This window comes from Orbicella franksi, chromosome 11, assembly GCF_964199315.1.
Source record: "Orbicella franksi chromosome 11, jaOrbFran1.1, whole genome shotgun sequence".
NCBI lineage: Eukaryota > Metazoa > Cnidaria > Anthozoa > Scleractinia > Merulinidae > Orbicella > Orbicella franksi.
In genome coordinates this window covers 20,732,339-20,751,752 of record NC_138155.1, presented here as the reverse complement: position 1 = coordinate 20,751,752, position 19,414 = coordinate 20,732,339, and the positions used below count along the sequence as shown (strand labels likewise).

The 19,414-nt window shown below is 42.5% G+C and overlaps 1 protein-coding gene across 1 annotated transcript; it reads right to left on the bottom strand.

Annotated features, from left to right (window-relative positions):
• Positions 1–2,038: 2,038 nt before the first annotated feature.
• Positions 2,039–18,955, bottom strand: LOC145502965 (protein DD3-3-like). Its single transcript, XM_081482382.1, has 9 exons — positions 18,047–18,955; positions 17,144–17,233; positions 16,058–16,397; positions 14,935–15,156; positions 13,969–14,341; positions 12,918–12,974; positions 11,900–12,183; positions 4,165–4,209; positions 2,039–2,911 (listed from the first exon to the last, which is right to left on the bottom strand). The coding sequence occupies exons 1-9, from the start codon at positions 18,197–18,199 to the stop codon at positions 2,508–2,510; spliced, it is 1,968 nt and encodes a 655-aa protein (XP_081338508.1). The 5' UTR covers positions 18,200–18,955; the 3' UTR covers positions 2,039–2,507.
• Between the last annotated feature and the right edge of the window lie 459 nt (positions 18,956–19,414).

Genomic DNA, 19,414 nt, shown 5'->3' with positions numbered 1-19,414 from the left:
GCTGTGGAGGATATTACTTGCTTGAAGGTCGTATCAGGATCGTGTCATCAGACAGGATCAGATATAACAGGCGACATGAACAGGTGAAATTCATTCAAACGTAAACGAGTGGGATGGGGACCAAGCGAATGTTTGAGTATTGTTGAAGTGTGTTCAGCGTTGGACGGAAAATGAAGAAAATAACAGATTTTTATACAAAGAAATCAGGTAAGTTCGTGGTTCAGAACAAAGAAATATTAGACCTTGCTGAGAAACTGGGAATCGTCGAAGCTATTCCCAGAAAGACAAGCATACAGAGGAATCGCTCAAACATTCCCAGTTCTAGTCCAATTGATCATTACAAAAAATCTGTGGCTATTCCCCTTTTTGATTCCCTGATTAGTCAAATGCAAGACCGATTCTCTGACGAGGATCGCCACGCCCGTCACCTTCTTTATCTAGTACCCTCAATCATAGTTAAAAACACCCTGGAGCTATCTGAAGCAACAGAAAGCATTCTGTTCTGGGAGAATGACCTTCCATTTCCCAAATCCCTTGGGAATGAGCTGCGAAGATGGCAAACGATGTGGCAGTCAGCAGAGAAGAAACTTCCAAGTAATCTTCTATTAGCACTTGCCGCGTGTGACGAGGATGCTTTTCCAAACATCCATCGTCTTCTGCTCATTGCGTGCACCCTACCAATCAGTAGTGCGGAAGCTGAGCGGTCCTTTTCGCTCGTGAAACGGATCAAAACCTGCACCAGATCAACGATGTCTGAAGAGCGCTTTTCAGATCTCGCTGTTATTGCTATGCATTACCCTGAGAGATTCGAGGTAGACGAGATAAGCGAGGCCTTTGTAAAAGCTCATCCTAGAAGACTATTTCAGGCTACGTTGTTTGATTAATGAGGTATGTAGAGAAACGACAAATAACTATTGATGATACTGCTGTCCCTTTCAATCATGCATTATTATTTTTTGGTTCCTGGCTGAGAAATAAGATAAATTCCCGATTTTATATCATGCCTTCACAACTCTTTTGAAGTCTCGGGGATGCTGCAAAAGGCGTTTTAGAGGGAAAAATCGGAAACATAATTTTTTTTTGGGGGGGGGGGGGGGGGCATGGCTCCGGACCCCTTAAGAGCTCGTGCCAGAGGTATGGGGCCGTAACTCGCCTTCCACTCCATTGGCGTTAAAGGTTACTACAATAGTGTACAACCCCCCCCCCCCCTTTCAGAAATTCCTGGGTCCGCCCCCGTTAACCGTTGACGGAACAACATTGAATTATAATTGCAACATGGCTAAACAAACTGCTATGATATATCTATAGTTGAAAAAAAAGAATTGGTACTTTTGAGCGAATATTATTTTTTTTAGAGGGTCGGCAATATGTGGTATTTTTCCAGTTTCAGCAGGCATGCAGCTTGTGTCGAGCGGACCGAGCTTCAATCAATCCTAGAAAAATTCTAGCACAATGTTCTTTTCAAATGTATTTTGATAGATTTTAATGAGAAGCACAAATGTGCGAGTAGGCAGTCCCATATTTGGTGCAAGACAACCTAAACGTCCAAGCGATGCCTCTGCATGCAGCGGAGGAAACTCCTCAACAAACCCCCGAGGGAACAACAGTGTCCCATGGGACTTTATCCCAGGGAACAAATTCAACAGCCGGTGGACAACAACACACGTTTTCTAGTGACACGCTACTAAGTCTTGTGCAGAGAAATAACATCAGATATTGACGTTGTAGTGCCTGGCACACGTTCTGGCTCATAAGCTGCATACGTATGAGATAGCACCGACAAAGCAAAGTCTATAGTAAGAACGAAATAGTGTGATTATTCGGACGCTTATGCCAGTGTTAATTATTAAATGCCATGATTGAGGCCTGTTTCAGGCAATAGCTACTAAATCCAATGCCTTACAAATCACAGGCGGCCCGAGCTCAAAATCAAAAAACTGGGACGTGATCCGGGGGGGGAGGGGGCACCGGAATCTCGTTTGATGGGCGTTGCTCTATTGTTTCCCCCCTCCAGCCCTTTAGAGTCAGCAATTAACCGTGAAGTTGATAAGACGTGAATGTACGCTCCTTAATTGAGGAGCCATGAATGAGACAACAATAAAATCCAGTTCTGCTGCAATTAAGTGCTTTCAACAAGTGATTGAACATCCGTGGTTTCCTTTTCGCGACCAGTGACAATAATAGCAAACGTCAAGAGTCAGAGCAAATGTTAAAGAGTGTTGCTAGCCGCTTAATAAAAACTTTAAAAAAGGGAACCTTTGTTTTTTAAACAAAATCTTTATTCAACGACATCACATTTTAGACAGTGTTGTTCCTACACTATTTCTGAGATTGCTGATTATATTGAAAATGCATGCTACAGTCCTATGCAATGCTGTGCAAAATCATCGAAAAACAAGCAAGATGTTTTTCCTCCATTCCAGAAATTCGGTGTAGTGCATTGCTAATGCATGCTTCAGTGCTACAGTGCTGTGCTTAATCATAAGAAAAAAACAAGCAACAAGATTTTATTCCTCCTTCGAGTAATTCGGGAACCGGAAGAACTTCCTTTTTTCCGAGTCCCTGGCGCCTTGTTCGATCTGATCTCTTTTACTTTTGGCCTCGTCGCCGGTGACAGTGATCTGCCCCACGTGACGTCGGTTGGAGAAGTTGTTATTGCGCGTGCCCATGTAACAGTACTCCCCAGGCTTCGTGATGCGGAAACACGGCGGATTGCAGGAGGCCGGTGCGCTGTTCAGTAGAGAATCAACTTTGCCACTAGTGTAACACCCTGTGTTGAGGTGCAGGTTCAACTTCTCAGCGTCAAATTTATCCACGTGATCAACCACCTCAAGAGGCAAGCTGGAGCAAGCAGAGGGTTTGAGTGAACTGCATCCTTCCTTTACCCAGCACACGTTGGTGCGATCCGTGCCTGAAATGAGATCAGATGTAGATTTTGGTTCCCGTGAAAATACTTCTTGCTCGTTACAGGCTAAAGGTGTTTGCGAAATACATTTTCATATAATACTTTTATGATGTGTTCTAACAGAAACTTGGTAACTTTTCGAAACAGTCGCTCAGCGTTGTTAACTTTCAGTCAATGCATTAGTTATTTAACACCTGCGTGGGCCTTTTATATGGTCTACCTAGATATGACAAAATTCGTGGTTTTCAAAATGCTGCTGTTCCCAGACCCGCCGTAGCAAAACACCAGGATAATAGTGCAACCGTGCTCCAAAATAAATAATTGGCTCTCCATCGAATCACCCATAGTTTGTAATGTCCTCCTAATTTTTTCGGCACTTCATAGATTACTCTTAACTTACATATCAAACCTCCTGCTCATTGCTAACTTCTTAATTGCTGACTGTTCACAGTCAGTGTGTTTTCGTCGAGTTCCGTGGATTGTTCAATTCGTTTATGGAGCATCTTCAATGTCACGACGCGAAAAAAAACCTAAGGAGAGAGCAAAAACTGCCCCCCCTTGAACGACATTCTCGCCTCGAGAACCGGTTGGCCCTCTCGACTGTGGGAGCCTGAGCACCAGGACCTCGTTGCTATGGGGGCAAAAAATGGTTGATCGATCAAACTCGAGAAAGACGGGAAAATAAGATACTGTCAGCAGTCTATCTTACTTATGACACCACTACTGCATGATCTCTCTCAAAAATGTTCGCTCAGTTTTTTTTTTTCCCTAACTGCCCTTAAAACATTCCTCTTTAGAAAAGCTTATAAATCATATTAGTATGTATATTGCTTTCATTCTTCTTTTACACATGTTCATTTTTGTCTTACTGCATTGAATTTTTAAAAGGGCGACAAAAAAGTAGCAAAGTCAGTCATGCATTCATCTCACTGAGCCCTGTTCGGAGTTCGAAAAGACATCCCAGAAAATTCGACTGAGGAGTTTCTTCTTCAATGCTCAGAGAGTACATGTACTATTTTATGGCTCGGAACAACTCAGGTGATGGCCGGGGAAGCTTAGAGCCTCACATGATGCTGTTGTCTGCTCTTTCTTTGGTTTAGGAAAAGATGACTGAAAAAGGGATCTGTATCATTGGAAAAGGGAGGGTACAATGTTACCTGCGTACAAACATAGCACTACTGCAAAGTATTTGTTAGTAGATTTGTATGGTAACACTCGGTTCAAATCAAATTTGACCGAAGCTGATACTGGATACTCACGGTCTGTTCCTTGTCCAGCTCTACCTGTTGGATTGTTGTTTGACCCTACGAAACAAAGTCAGTGAGGTAAATTAATCTTACTGCATTAATACTCACTCTTACTACCTCACTTGATATCTCCCTGTTGAGTTTTCAAGAGTAGATGGTTTGAGAAGCGCTTCTTTACAGTTCTACGTTTGTGTTCGCAAAAAAAAAATCGAGCAAAAATTGGTCTTCCTCTAAGGAAATCACTGGATATTTCCCTTTCGGTGTTCTAAGAGCATTAACACGGGTACGTAGACAAATATTCAGTGCAGTTTGGACCAGAAAACGGCAAAAATCTCACTGACACTACTCGTTAAAAGAAAGATTGTGCATGGCAGTGGTCCTTTTAACATAGATTACGTCACCTTTCTCTTCGGTCTTGAAGTTTGAAAGGGTTCGTGACCGTTCCTTGACCTATTAGTCTATACCCAAAAGCTGGGTAAAAAAACTAGTGAGACTTATTCAAACTCCTTAAATGTCCATGAAGTCACAACACTGAACGAACTGAACTGAATAAACCATCTGAAAGCAGTGGTTCACGGCACCGCTCAGCTGCAGCGGTATGGCCAAAACCTTGCGCATGCGCACATCCATGTTACTCAGGCGGTGACATTCATGAATAGCCGTTTCTTTCTTGTTAGGACTCACCAGCGTTTTAAATTTTTTTTTTTTTCCCGGGAATTTCTGAGAATTCCCTAGATTTCTTGGGATTTATTTGTTACAAGTAGAACGTGAGGGACTGGGCCCAGCCCCAGGTCACTTATTATTATGGGATCGAAAATCCCACGCGTTGGCGAGAATAAAAACGAAACGAGGATCGATGAGAAAACGTGTTGTCATTGCAGTTTTGTAGTAGTTCCTGTGCGAGATTGAGTAGAGTGTAACATTTGGTGACCCCGACGTGACAAAGAAACCACCGAAATGTCTATAGAAGTCGTCGAAGAGATTCAGATAGAGGTGAGAACAGCAATTTGTCAGCTTAGCGAAGCGAGTCTTCGAGAAATCTGTGCGGGGCTACATATCGAAGTTAAAGAGACGGATACAGGACGCCTGGCGTTAATACAAATCCTAACGAAATATTTAGACGCCGAAGAACTCGGAACTGAAGCACTAACGAATCTCAGAGAAACAATTAAAGAAAAGAAACCGGCAACGAAGGACGCGAAGAGTGAACAAGAGGGTGGTGTGAAAACCGAACATGTGGATCAGAAGTCTGCTGTCAAGTCAAGCACAAATGCAGTTACGCCTAAAGAAACCACAGCGATTCCACCGTTCAGGAAGGAATTTAAAATATCGGGACAGATTGGAGATTCACGTCAGAAAGATCGCTTGAGCTTTACCAGTCTTGCTCACCAAATTAACGCTGGATTGAAACGGGGCTATAAAGAAGAAGAAATTGTCGAGGCTGTTATTCGAGCTATCAATCCAGGCCTTAGATTGAGGAGCTACTTGGAAGGTAAGCCCGATCTAGATCTTGCCAGATTACGTAAAATACTCCGGTCACATTACCAAGAAAGGGGGGCTACGGAAATGTATCAGCTGCTCAGTTCGGCAGTACAGGAAGCTGGGGAGACCCCTCAGGACTTTCTTGTTCGCCTCCTTGATCTAAAGCAGAAAGTACTGTTTGCATCTCAAGAAGCAGGATCTGATTTGAAGTATGACCCAAAGCTGGTACAGTGCATGTTTCTGCATTCATTATTAACTGGGTTACGGAATGATAACATTAAAATGGAGATAAAACCATGCCTGCAAAACACCCAAGTGGAAGATGAAGAACTTTTTGAGAAATTGAATGCAGCAGTTAGTAATGAAACAGAAAGAATGCAGAAGCTTGGTTCCCGTCATGACCAGCTCACAAACCGAACCCCCACACAGCTTGTAGCTCAATTGGCCACCCATGATGACAGCCATGCCTCAGTTGAAGGTAAAACCCCAGAAAAGCCACCAAAAGTTAACCTTCTTACTGAAGTTAGAGAGTTGAAAGCGGAATTGGCTGCTATCCGGGAGGGCATGGAACAACAAAGCCGCGCTAGCCCTCACCCACAGTACAACCCTGTAGAGCAAGGGAGGGTTCGCCCTAGAGGGTGCTGGAATTGTGAAAGACAAGGAAGGGGTTTCCGTTGCAACCATTGTTTCAACTGTGGTGATGTCGGCCACTTCAGTTACCAATGCCTAAGGTCAAGCCGAAGGGGCTATAACTCAGCAAGCCCCCAGGGAAACAGACAAGGGTTGCCCCCACGGGACAAGGAGCAGCCCCCCCGATTCATGAGCAGTCCCAACAATGCATGAACTGTGGAAAGAGGGAGGATTGGGCACATCAATACTTGCGGTGTTCACAGTGCCATACTAGCCACTATTGTTCAAAAGTTTGTCAAAGGGAACATTGGGAGAAGCATAAGAAACTATGTCAAGCCATTAGCGAAGTTGAACTGAGGGAAAGGGCAAGTGTTGAAACATTGAAAACGTCGTTCAGTTCCCACCTAACCCCGAGACAACGCTCTAAACTCACCAAATTAGTGGGAAGAAAATGTGTGGTTTCCTGCTTGATTCAAGGGGAAAAGGTGGATGCCCTGTGGGATACCGGAGCTCAAGTTTGTGTTGTGTCCAAACATTGGAAAGAAATTAACCTACCAAACGAGCCAGTAAGAGACATAAGCGAGTTATTGGGGGAAGATGGATTAAATCTCCAGGCCGTGAACGGTACAAAAATCGCATATGATGGCTGGATTGAGGTGGAGTCCCAGTTGGTTGGGGAGGACGGGTACTCGGAGCCATTGACAGTACCCATACTAATAGGAAGTGAAGATAATCAGGAGTATCCCATCATCGGCTTTAATGTCATTGAAGAGGTCATTAAGAGGAGTAGTAGCCCCAACACAACCAGCCTATTGCCCCGAATAGTGAATGACTCGTTCCCATCTGTGAAAGAGGGCGAAGCAAGAGCGCTGGTTAATTTCATCCAAAGTATGGATGATGAAGCTGACACCGGTATGCTCAGAGTCGGCAGACAAGACATACGTGTTCCACCAGGAGAGACTGTGAGAGTCAAATGTCAGGTACACTTTGGACTACTAGAAGAAGATTTGCCTGTTGTGTTTGAGCCCAAAGAGGAAGGGGCGTGGCCTGAGGGGCTAGAAGTTCAGGGCTGTCTCCACCGAATCTCCCCGAGGTCTTCGAGCCGAATGTATGTTCCAGTATGCAACAACACCGAACGAGAGATGACCTTACGTAGGCGGACAGAACTGGGCACTATACAGTTAGTGCAGTCCGTCACGCCACTGCCAGTCGAAGCTGAACAGAAACAAGAGAAAGAGGAAGGTGAAACTTGGAGTGAGGCAACCAGTTGTGAGCGGGAGCCAAGTCAGCCCGAACAAAGTAAAGCAGAGTGGACTCCCCCAGTTGACTTGAGCCATTTGTCAAGTGAGCAACGGGTGATTGTCAAGGAGATGTTGAGGGAAGAATCCGGGGCCTTCGCTATAGATGATGGTGACATTGGATGTGCCGAACATTTGAAATTGGAAATCAACCTGAGAGATGACGTCCCAGTACAAAAAACATACAATTCAATTCCAAAGCCCTTGTACGAAGAGGTAAAGTCACACTTGCAGGATATGATCAATCGTGGTTGGATAAGCAACTCAAAGTCACCCTACTCTTCCCCAGTGGTGTGTGTGAGAAAAAAAGACGGCAGTCTGAGACTATGTGTTGACTATAGGCAGTTAAACAGCAAAACTGAGGATGACCGCCAGCCCATCCCTCGCATCCAAGACATCCTGAATAGTCTCAGTGGGAACACTTACTTTTCAGTGTTAGACCAAGGAAAGGCATATCATCAAGGATTCGTAGCAGAAGAACACCGACATCTAACAGCGTTCATCACCCCCTGGGGTTTATACCAGTGGAACCGGATTCCTTTTGGCCTTAAAAATGCACCGGCAGCTTACCAGAGGTACATGGAGAAATGCCTAGAAGGTCTCCGCGATGAAATATGTATTCCATATCTTGATGATGTCCTGGTGTACAGTAGGACATTTTCTGAGCATGTAGACAATGTGCGAAAGGTACTTAAACGTTTGCAGGAGTATGGTATCAAGCTGAAGCCAAAGAAATGTGAGTTGTTTAAGCCCCGTGTTCGTTACTTAGGCAAAATAGTCTCAGCAGATGGCTACACGATGGACTCAGCAGACGTTGCAGCAGTGGCAGCCCTTAAGGAAACTAAACCAAGAACTGTTGGTGAATTGCGCAAACTCCTGGGTTTCATAAGCTATTACCGCCAATATATTCGCGACTTCTCCAGATTAGCCAAACCCCTTTATGACCTACTTTCAGTTAAAGAATGCAGTGACCAGCCCAGCAGAGCTAAAGGACAGAAACAGCACCCCAAGTGGAAGTTGCCGACATCGAAAGGACAATCGTCATCAAATCACAAAATCCCGTGGAATGAAAGACACCAAGAGCGATTAAACTTCCTAATTGAACTTCTTATGCAGCCAGGGGTAATGGCTTACCCTGACTTTGAACGACCATTTGTACTGCACACGGATGCCTCAAGCGAAGGACTTGGGGCGGTGCTCTACCAAGAACAAGGGGGGAAATTGAGAGTTGTTGGCTATGGCTCAAGGACATTGACGCCCGCGGAACGGAACTACCACTTGCACTCAGGAAAGTTAGAATTCTTGGCCCTAAAGTGGGCAATTACTGACAAATTCAGGGATTACTTATTCTATGCTCCATCCTTCGCTGTTTTCACTGACAATAACCCGTTAACGTATGTGATGTCATCAGCAAAGTTGAATGCCACGGGGCATCGGTGGGTGGCCGAGTTAGCGGATTATAACTTTACAATCAAGTACCGACCGGGCAAGACTAATGTTGACGCGGATGTTCTGTCAAGAATCCCATTGGACATAGACAAGTATATGAGCGATTGTACAGAGGAAGTATCCAAAGATGTCCTTGAAGCAACCGTGGAAGCAGTTAGGGAACAGGCAAAAGGCACAATCCCATGGGTTACGGCAATTGCCGCAGACTTGACAACTCCTGAACCGACATTAAAGGATCTGAATCTAAAACCCTTCAGCCCTAGTGAAATCAAGGAGGCACAGCACTCGGATAGTGCTATATGCCGCGTGCTTTACTACAAGACACACGGGATCAAACCGGGTGGTGGCCAACTGAAGAATGAACCCCATGGAGTTACCAACCTTATGAGAGAATGGAAGAAACTGGAAGTTGATGAACATGGTATCCTGCGACGAAGAACAAGCTCTAAGATACAATTAGTTCTGCCACACAACTTCATCCCAGTGGTACTTAAAGAACTACACACAGAGATGGGACACCTTGGAGTGGAGAGAGTCGCAGAACTTGCAAGGTCCCGCTTCTACTGGCCACATATGTACCGTGACATAGAGTATTTTGTGACACAACGTTGCAGATGCATCAAACAGAAGAAACCAAACACAGTCACGAAAGCACCTATGATGCACCTGATGACATCAGCACCCTTTGAAGTAGTTTCCATTGATTTTCTGCATCTGGACAAGAGCAAAGGTGGATATGAATATGTACTGCTGATTGTTGATAACTTTACCAAATATGCCCAAGCCTATGCAACGCGCAACAAGACGGCCCGTACTGCTGCTGAGAAGATCTACAATGAGTTTATCCCAAGGTTCGGTTTCCCAGCACGAATACATCACGACCAAGGTGGTGAGTTTGAAAACAAATTGTTCCACAACCTAGAACGTCTCAGTGGAGTTGCCAGCTCGCGAACCACTCCATACCACCCACAGGGCAATGGCCAGGTAGAACGCATGAACCGAACGTTACTCTCGATGCTAAGGACCCTCCCGGAGGAAAAGAAATCGAACTGGAAAGATTCCTTAAACAAGCTTATACATGCGTACAACTGCACAAGACACGAAACGACTGGGTTCTCGCCATTTTACCTGATGTTTGGCCGTTCCCCACGATTACCAGTTGATTTGCTGTTTGACCTAGACAACGACCTTCAACAGGGTGATTACCAGGACTATGTAAAGACGTGGCAAGCAGATATGAGACAGGCCTACGACCTAGCATCTAGGAACACCCAGAAATCGTCAGCCAGGAGTAAAGTGTATTACGACAAGAAGGCTTCCGCAGCAGTCCTACTCCCCGGCGACCGCGTACTTGTTAGAAACCTTTCAGAAAGGGGAGGACCTGGAAAGCTCCGTTCACACTGGGAAGAGCAAATTTATGTAGTTGAGGAACGCATATCTGATAGTCCAGTCTATCGAGTAAAGCCAGAACTTGGCCGTGGGAAACAACGAGTGTTACACCGTAACTTGCTACTTCCTTGTGATGCTTTACCACTGCCTAAACCAACGAGAGCATCATCCAAGACCACCCAACTAAGACCTAGAGTGCCACCTCAGCCTGAAGACATTGGAGAGAGTTCCGATGATGAGTATGAGATGAACACACTGTCCTCTCCAGTCACCCATGAAATAGCCTTTCCGGCGGAAGTAGACACCCCTCCTATGGACCCACAGGACCACTGTGATAATGAAGATTGTGCCACTATGTCAGATACCAGGGACCAACCTGACCCACAAGTGGACACTGGTGACTCATCAGTGCCAAATTCATCCGTCCTAGATGTGACTGATATGGCCCCTGAGGAAAGTGACAATTCAGATTCAGAGGAACACCTAGAGGGAGCTACCCGACCTAGAAGGGAGAGACGACCCCCTCGGATTCTGACTTACAGTCAGATGGGGGTACCCGAGTACCAACGTTTAAACCCAGTAGTAAACGCAATTCAATGCCCTCAGGTGATACTTCCCTACCAAGTCATGGCCAACTGGCTTGTACCTCACTGCCGGTGTGTTCACTGCACCCCGCACATCCCATTCATTCCACAGCTGCAGTATATACCACAGCCCATATGGACAAACCAGTAATGAACACTCCTGAAGTCACAACTGATTACTCCGAGTATTAACCATGGACAAGCAGACCTGTTGCTCGCCTTCTGTGACTTAACTCATAAGCGAAATTTGTGTTGGATTTTCCCTCTAGTTACAAACTGTTAAAGACAAAACCTGCGGATCATGGAACTGCCACAATAAGTATTCAGTTTGAAACATGACGAGAACTGACGCTCCCTCCTAACCATTGTTCTTTTTGGTTTTGTATTTCCTGTTATAATGTCGGGACGACATTTCTGTTGGAGGGGAGTGTGTTACAAGTAGAACGTGAGGGACTGGGCCCAGCCCCAGGTCACTTATTATTATGGGATCGAAAATCCCACGCGTTGGCGAGAATAAAAACGAAACGAGGATCGATGAGAAAACGTGTTGTCATTGCAGTTTTGTAGTAGTTCCTGTGCGAGATTGAGTAGAGTGTAACATATTCTTGGGAATTCTAAGGATTTCCCATGATTTTCTTGAGCAGTTTCGAACAGGCAGGCATAGCCAGGGGTAAGGGTCCACTGCCAGGGTGATATGTCTCTGCGCATGACTGCCGAACTGTAAGTTAATAGTAGCGTTTGAAGAACAAGAGTTCCTGTAAGATGTGAGGTTTGTTTATGTTCGAGAATAAATCTGCTTGTTGCTATTACCGACAATCCTCAGATTAGTCTTCAATCCACAAGCTCTTATATCGAATCATGTAATACTTTTAAATGGTCTATTTCAACTGAACTGAGCTATGAAGGATTTCTTACCGGACCAGACGAAACAGATTACATCATCTGTTGTAACTGTAATGCGCTCGGGAAAGAAGCGATATTCCATGGCGGGATAAGTCTGCACAATGTTTCCTCTCTTTCCCATTCCCACGATGTAGTAAATATTGGACTTCTGGTATTTTTCAGGAAGAAGGTTTCTTGATTTAAGTAGGATCACATGGCTTCTGTCTTGGAATGTTCGTGCGACCTGAGCTGTGTTCAAGGCGAGTTGAAGGTCCGTTGTACCGTCTGTAGCTTTAGTTTTCGGATTATTCTGAAGCCTTCAAAGAGAAGTTCATATATTTATTATTTCTTTATTTCTTTATAAAGTTTGGCTTGACAAAAAGTAAGAAAAAGAGTGCATTATAAAACTCTAACGCTTAAGTCTGTGAATGCAACCCTCAAGTACGTGTGACCAGACAAATAGAAGCTATTGGGCATCAGTACTTTACTGTTGTGTTGTTTATTTTGCCTTACAAGATGGTTTAACTTTTGAGTTCGTGTGTAAAACTGCCTGAAGTGCGACAATTCAAATGAAAGCTACTGAGCAGTACGTTGCTGTGGTGCTGTATATTTTGTTGTACGTACAAGGTGCTTTTAACATTAAAGTCTGTGGACGAAATCATAAAGTGTGGCTAGACAGATGAAAGTTATCGAGCAGTGCTGTTACCGTTTACTATGCTGTACAATGTGGTTCTAAATTTTAAGTCTGTGGATGAAACCCTGGTGTGTGACCATTCAAATGAGAGAGCTATTGAGCAGTACTTTCATCTGGTACTGTTTATTATGCTGTACAAGGTGGTTCTAAATTATAAGTCTGTGGGTGAAAGCCTAGTTGTGACCATACAAATGAAAGCTATTTAGCGGTACTTTTTTCTTTTCTGTTTTTTTTTTTTTTTTTTGTGGTGCGGTTGTGGTGCTGTTTCTTTTGCTATACGAGGTGGCTCTAAGTGTACCATTTATTTTTCATAGTATTGTTAGGTTATTTAAGTCAAAGGTTTCAGGAATGACTTACTTATCGTTGTCTTTAGCAGTAAATTCACGCGGACCATCATCGGTTGTAATGTTGTATCTGTGCAAAAAATATTGATAGAATCGTCATCGACAATAACACAGAGAAAAACGTAACTTAAGTAAACGTCTAAAGACAATTGGAAACGTCATGCCGTTTGAAAGTTAGTTTTGGAAGAATTGTAAAGTTATGGGTGCTTGATTTGTAATCATCAAACGCATACTGGAGCACTCTGCCTTTTGAACTGAGTGAACTTGTCAAGCTGTCAGACACTCACCATTGGTGGAAAAGGGAGAGGGGTGTTGATTGCCATGGTTTTTTTTTTCTGTGTCACGATCAGTCTTAAAAGTTTTTTGTCGTCAATGGATACCATGTCGACTGAATCCCCTGCAAGAATATTTGGTTACAAGTCGACCATAATATTAAGCCCCCATCTTGGATCTACTATCGTGGATTTTATGGTTTCCAATGAAACAATCGCAAGTCAGATAAAAACATTTTTTTTTGTCATCAAAATTTGTCTGAAAGATAACTGAATAGCTACTGGAAGTATGACCCTCTCAAAATATTAACTCTAAATAGCTACAAAAACTGCATGGAGAGGGTTTGTACAACGGCTAGCAAACTCTGTCTCCAATGTGAATGTCGTTGAAAGGTTCGATTGTAATGTATAACAGTTGCAACAAAATTCTGCCTTTAGTGTACTTTGGTCGGCCACTTCAGGAAAGGGAAAAGCAAACATAAAGTAGGTCTTTAAAGGCTCCAGGCATTTCGGGACTTTGTAAAAAGATACGTGCACATAATGCATGTGTTGTAATTTTAATATCTTCAGCAGTGGATGTAAAAATACAGGCGATCAGGATCATATCATGAACAGAATTATGAATATTTTCCAGCTTCTTCCACAAGATTAATGGGGATTAAGCTCTATTTTGAATAAAATAGTAAGACTTTGCAATTGTAAGAAGGGATGGAAGAAAGAAAATAACTTTTTGAAACTCCAACATCAAGTCCATTTTAGGTTGGTCCAGAGTGGTTTTAGTATTTGACTCACCTTATGCGCAACACGCATCTTTGAGTTGTGTTGGTAGGAAAACAAGGAACCTTCCACTTGTACGACGAAAATTTGCCCTCCATGTTCACTCCGTTGTGGTTTACGACAGTGGAAGGAGCGTAGATTACTTCAGGGGGGTCCTGCACAACGACGTACTGCTTTTTCCTGTCCGCTCCCTGTGACAATAAATGTGACTCGTACGGCAACCCTCTTACCAGGGGAACTGATTTGTCTATGCAGCTGTCCAGGACGCCCTCGCTTTTTTCGAGGAAATTTGTGATAAATCGTGTCCATCTACCTCCCGCCGCTATGCACTCAGTAGCATTAATGTACTTCAAAGCGCCTTTTTGTGATTGTTGATTCATGCACAAGTCTAGAAAACGAAATCACAAACAAAGAGTGAGCTGATGAAGGCAAATCACAACGGTAACAGTACAAAAAAAGAATAAATATGTGTTTAGCACATAAGCGGTTTACTGATTAATTTAAAAATAAACTTCCTTTGGTAAGCATGTGTCTACCGTTCGTTCTGAAATGTTCACTTGGATGTGCAGTTGATTCAACATTATTTTCTTTTGAATTTGGGTCTATCCGTGGAAGTTCAATTCTGTTAGTTATTTTCTTTCCAAGCCAGATGAAACACGTAGGCGCAAAGGTCGTTTCCTTGTTAAGCGCTGCAGTGGCCTTGGTTCCCGAAGGGCTTAACAGGTGAGATTAAACCACGAATCATCCAAACAGAAGTTTGATCTCAATCGGTATTTTCGCTTCATTAAAATTTTACGCGAGCATATGAAATTAGTTGAACTTAACAATTGAAGTGAACAATGCAATAGCAAATATTATGAGAAACGTGTTTCGTTGAAACTCGTTCACTCTAAACACGTTTCCATGCTGATTTGCACAGCATTACTCTGCCAAAGTTTCACCCTTGACGTTGTTACAACCAAAGCGTTCGTGGAAACTCACATTTATAACCATAATTGGGACTTTTTACGTATTTCTTCATTAAATCCAGGGTCTTTTTGTCGCTGACCAGGATAGCAATGTCCCTCCACGGTGTGGGGCCCCAGTAGGGATAGTAATCACGCTCCTCAGGGACTTCCAAGCCCCTTCTTGTTCCTGCAGCGTTTTGTCGCGTGTAAATTGCCTTGTCCTTGTTCTTAAGGGATTGGTCAGCGGTAAATAAGCCTATGGCATGAAAAAAGGAGTTGGTTTCGTTCTATTCAAACTTGAGTTTTATAAACTGTCTGACTACAGTAACCTAGTAACTACTGCTATATTTCATTGCTTTTAAATTTCTAGCACCTGCTAAAACAGCTAAGGACATGGAAATTCGAATTTGTCCGGTCACATAAATTTCTTACTCACTAAACACCAGTCACTTGAAGGGTAAGTATCCCGGATATTTGGTGTCATTTTGAAGACATAAAAATGTTTTTGCATGAACAGAAACCGAAAAATAACGGTCCAGTGGTGTGATCAATTACCACAAAATGGACAAAACTATCTAGTCATAGACGAAGTGTGTCTGAATAGATTACAACTTGGAAAAAAAAATTGGTCTAATTTTTTGAAGTTCCCACATTTTCGTCTTCAAAATGGGCTATAACAGACCATAATTTGTTCCTCTCTCAAGAATTGGTTGATTTCACTCTTTTGGCGTCATAGAAATATCTGGTAAATAAGTAATGGTATTCCGTAGTATGGCTTTGACCTAAAAAGGTCAAAATTCATGTGATACTTTGAGGCGGTGTTACACTAGGGAATGTTTTGTCATTGCAGCTTGTCCATAATTAATGCCTCACAATTTTGTTGCCGTCATAATTTACGTAAAAAGCTGCCTAATATAACATACCCTGCAACAAACATTTTTCACGATTGTTTTGTTGCCGTAATCATTGTGTAAGGTAGAATTCAGACCTTGCACTTTTCGCAATGATTTTCACAACGCTGAAACGAATTTTCAAAGCGTTTCGCAGTGTGACAACCTCTTCTCACTCTCTGTATTTAGTCTTGCTCCAGTTATTTCCTGCCTCTTCAACAATCACCCCAATTAAAAACAGCTCTAGTATGTCTTAAATACTCTCACCTTTGTTTCGCTCCCTTGCGTAATAGGTGTGGTAAAAATAGTATGGCTCGTGAAGTCCATAAGTCTTTTTGACGTAGCTTGTTTCAGGGTATGCGTAATAAAAGGACTGTTGAGTTTTTGTTTGACCGTTACGGATAGTATGAAATTGGAAATCAGTGCTGGCAGAGGTTATTTTGCCATCAGGAAACCTCTGTTCGGGAAAATCCTGGCACATGTACTGTAAGATGACTTGTGACTCTACCATGTCATCGGTCTTTTGTCCTGTTCCGTGTTGATTTGTCCACATAATCTCCACCTCCGTTTTCTTAGCGTCCTTACCGCATTCACTCATGTAAAATTGCTATTATATCGCAAAAAAAGGGGTTAAAAGAAAAAAGGACATGTTAGCTCAGATTGCACATATAATAGCAAAACTATAGCCGAATAGATAGAATATTCAATCATGTACACTACATAAAGAAATCCGACTCGCGTTTTATCTGTAAGTTTAAGTTTAAGTTTAAGTTTAATAATACTTTGTCATGCTAGTACAAGTAAATAAATCACACTTTTTGTTTTCCATGCATCAGCGTCGTCTATAAATGCTTCAGTGCTTTATTGACAAATCGTAGTGGAAAACAGAAAACAAAAATAATCGCACATTTTCGAACACAGCTACATTCCTCAAATTTGACGAGTTAAGTCTTCTTCCTAGAATTGTAAGTTTTCAATTCAGAAATATATTAATATCAAAAAATTTAAATTTCATCGAGAATATTTGACACTTGGTTTCCATACAAACGCTGTATTTGGTGGCATAGTTGCCTTTATTACCCATAATTAATCACGATGTCCTCTCTTACGTAATATGTATGATCAGTTGCATAGCTTTAGCTTACGCCGCCTGTGCACTGTCTCGATAAATACTAACAATGCATTTTGTCATAGACTGCAAAACAATCCGTTTTTTTTTTTTTTTTGGCGTGGGTCCACTGATGAGAAATCATGGTATTATTTGTTCTCTTCAATTGAATAAGTAGAATAATTATTGCGGATTGGAAATGTTTAAAACTACCACTACCACTTAAAACGTTTTGTATCTCTTACCATTGGCAGCTGTCTGTTTTCGTTAATGGCATTCACTGTTGCCCGGCTGTTCAGTGCGTCACCCACGTTGTATCCAGCTTTACCATTATTCTAGAAAGAAAGAAGGTCATTAAAATATTTTTAAATATTTGTATATATACAGTACAGCCCAAAAATGTTGCACGCGCAAGAACACGCAACCCGCCTCGAGAAGTAAAAATGCCGTGTTTTTTTTTTCTTTTTTTTCCTGCGGTTTACCCGTAAGAACATTTAAAACGCAAGAAGTTGAACGTCTAACCGCAAGAAACCGCAAGAAGCCGCGAGAACTAATGAATCTTACAGCGGGCCGCAAGATGGCGTAAGAAGAAGAAGTTGCTGCAGGTCAAACTGTCTGTTCGTTTATAAGTGCCATGTTGGTGGTCAAAATGCTCAGCGCTTGCTCGCAATGTTATCCATAAGATATGTCACTGCAGTGGGAAGAGATATATTTCGAACAGCTGAGGCCAGGTCTGGATTTATGTTTGCTTATACTGTGAAAATAATATCGTTTTTGCTTCTGAATGCCAAATTCATTGTCATTCAGAGGTGTTGTTTTGTTCATCCTGCGTGATCTGTGAGCGAAGACAACTTTCGTTCAAATCTCACAATGGACCGCTGCGTGCGTAAACAAATGAGAACTACGATTTTGAAAATTTCTTTAAGTAATTTTTTTATCAGTTTGAAAGTGGGAGAAAAAGCAAAAAGAACCCATTTTAGTGCAGCTGATGACGTGCGCACAACATTGGTGTCCAATTAAAGCTATCCAGTTCAAAACGTTGTAACTATAAGGTCGTGACTGCGTGCCAATCACGTGAGAAATAGGCGCGCGGAAGACCAATCAAAATCGAGAATTTTGTTATTGCATCAATTAAAAGATGACCTTACCTGCGAATCAAACAGTCTGTTGGCATTTTGGACGTTCTCGCCCTCACCGTTTAATCGATTGTTTGATCCAGGTGGAACGTGCATGTATATATCTGACATGCAAGGCACGAAAAGAGCAGCCAGCAGACAGCCCAAATGGAAAATGGTCTTCATGATCTGTCAGAAAGGATAAAAGAAAACAGCAGAGTTGAAAAATCTATTAGTTAGTTTCAACAAAGTAGTCATGGAAATGAAAACTGATTTTACGGCCCTGCTCAAATTCATGTCTGCCGCCACTGTGTAATGTTCTCCATATTTTATTGGCGAGGGTATTTTCGACACCGTAGTCTTTGTTTGGTATACATCAAAAGCACAACCTGTGGCACTATAAACAGATTATCTATCACGAAAACCTTCGGGGCGTTTGCCTTTGAAGTCGAGTTTTCTAGTATACCCAGGAAAGTCCAAACGGTCTACTCATAGCCATATTGATTAAACTCAAAAGAGCAAAAACTAAGGTTTTGATTACCGAATAAGATTGAAAATATGCCAGCTTTCAACGAATTGTTGACTTTTGTTTTCAAGAACTCACAACCCACGTGTACCGATAAGTAAGAACGAAATTAAATATTCACAGTCGCGCTTCATTAGCGGATCGAGGCTCCATCGTTAAGGGTGGGGGAGGGGGAGAGGAGGGTACAGAGGTCCCCGAAGACCCCTCCCCTAGATTCACCACTTGCTTGTTTGTTTCGTGTCATTTTTAATGGTTTAAAGGAATTCATTTCGTTAAAATGATTTCAATTTTAGCCACCTTCACGTTTGAATCCACTTACTAGGTATCGCGACCAAATCTTGCTACGCAATGAAGGTCGCGTACATCACGAACATATCAATTTTTCAATTCTTCCGTTTTGAAAATGGAGAATGCTCCTCCACTTCGACCAATTATCAGTATCCCACTAAAGTCCCGACGTCTAGTGCCACGATGCGATTTCAAACGAGGCTACCGTTGGACTAATTACGATATTCGTTCACAATTTTCCGATAACAAATTAGTTTTTGGGCGTTCGTATCCACCATAAACACTTATTTGCCTTCTGTCAGGCACGAAATTGTCACTGTTACTGACGTGCTTTAATAAGCGGGCAAATGAAAACGAAAGTGGAAATGTTTAGTGTTGTCATGTCAGTGTCATGTTCTTGCAGACTACTTAATGGTTCTTTCAGGTCCACTGCGCGTTCGCAAAATCAATGAACAGATCGTGAGTAGGAACTTCTTTAAAACAAAAAAAGGATTGAAAAAACCGATTAGTGATTTCAGCTCTAGCTTACCAACATTTTCAATTAACAGTCAATCAATCTACCATAACAGTCTTTCTTCGCTCTTTTC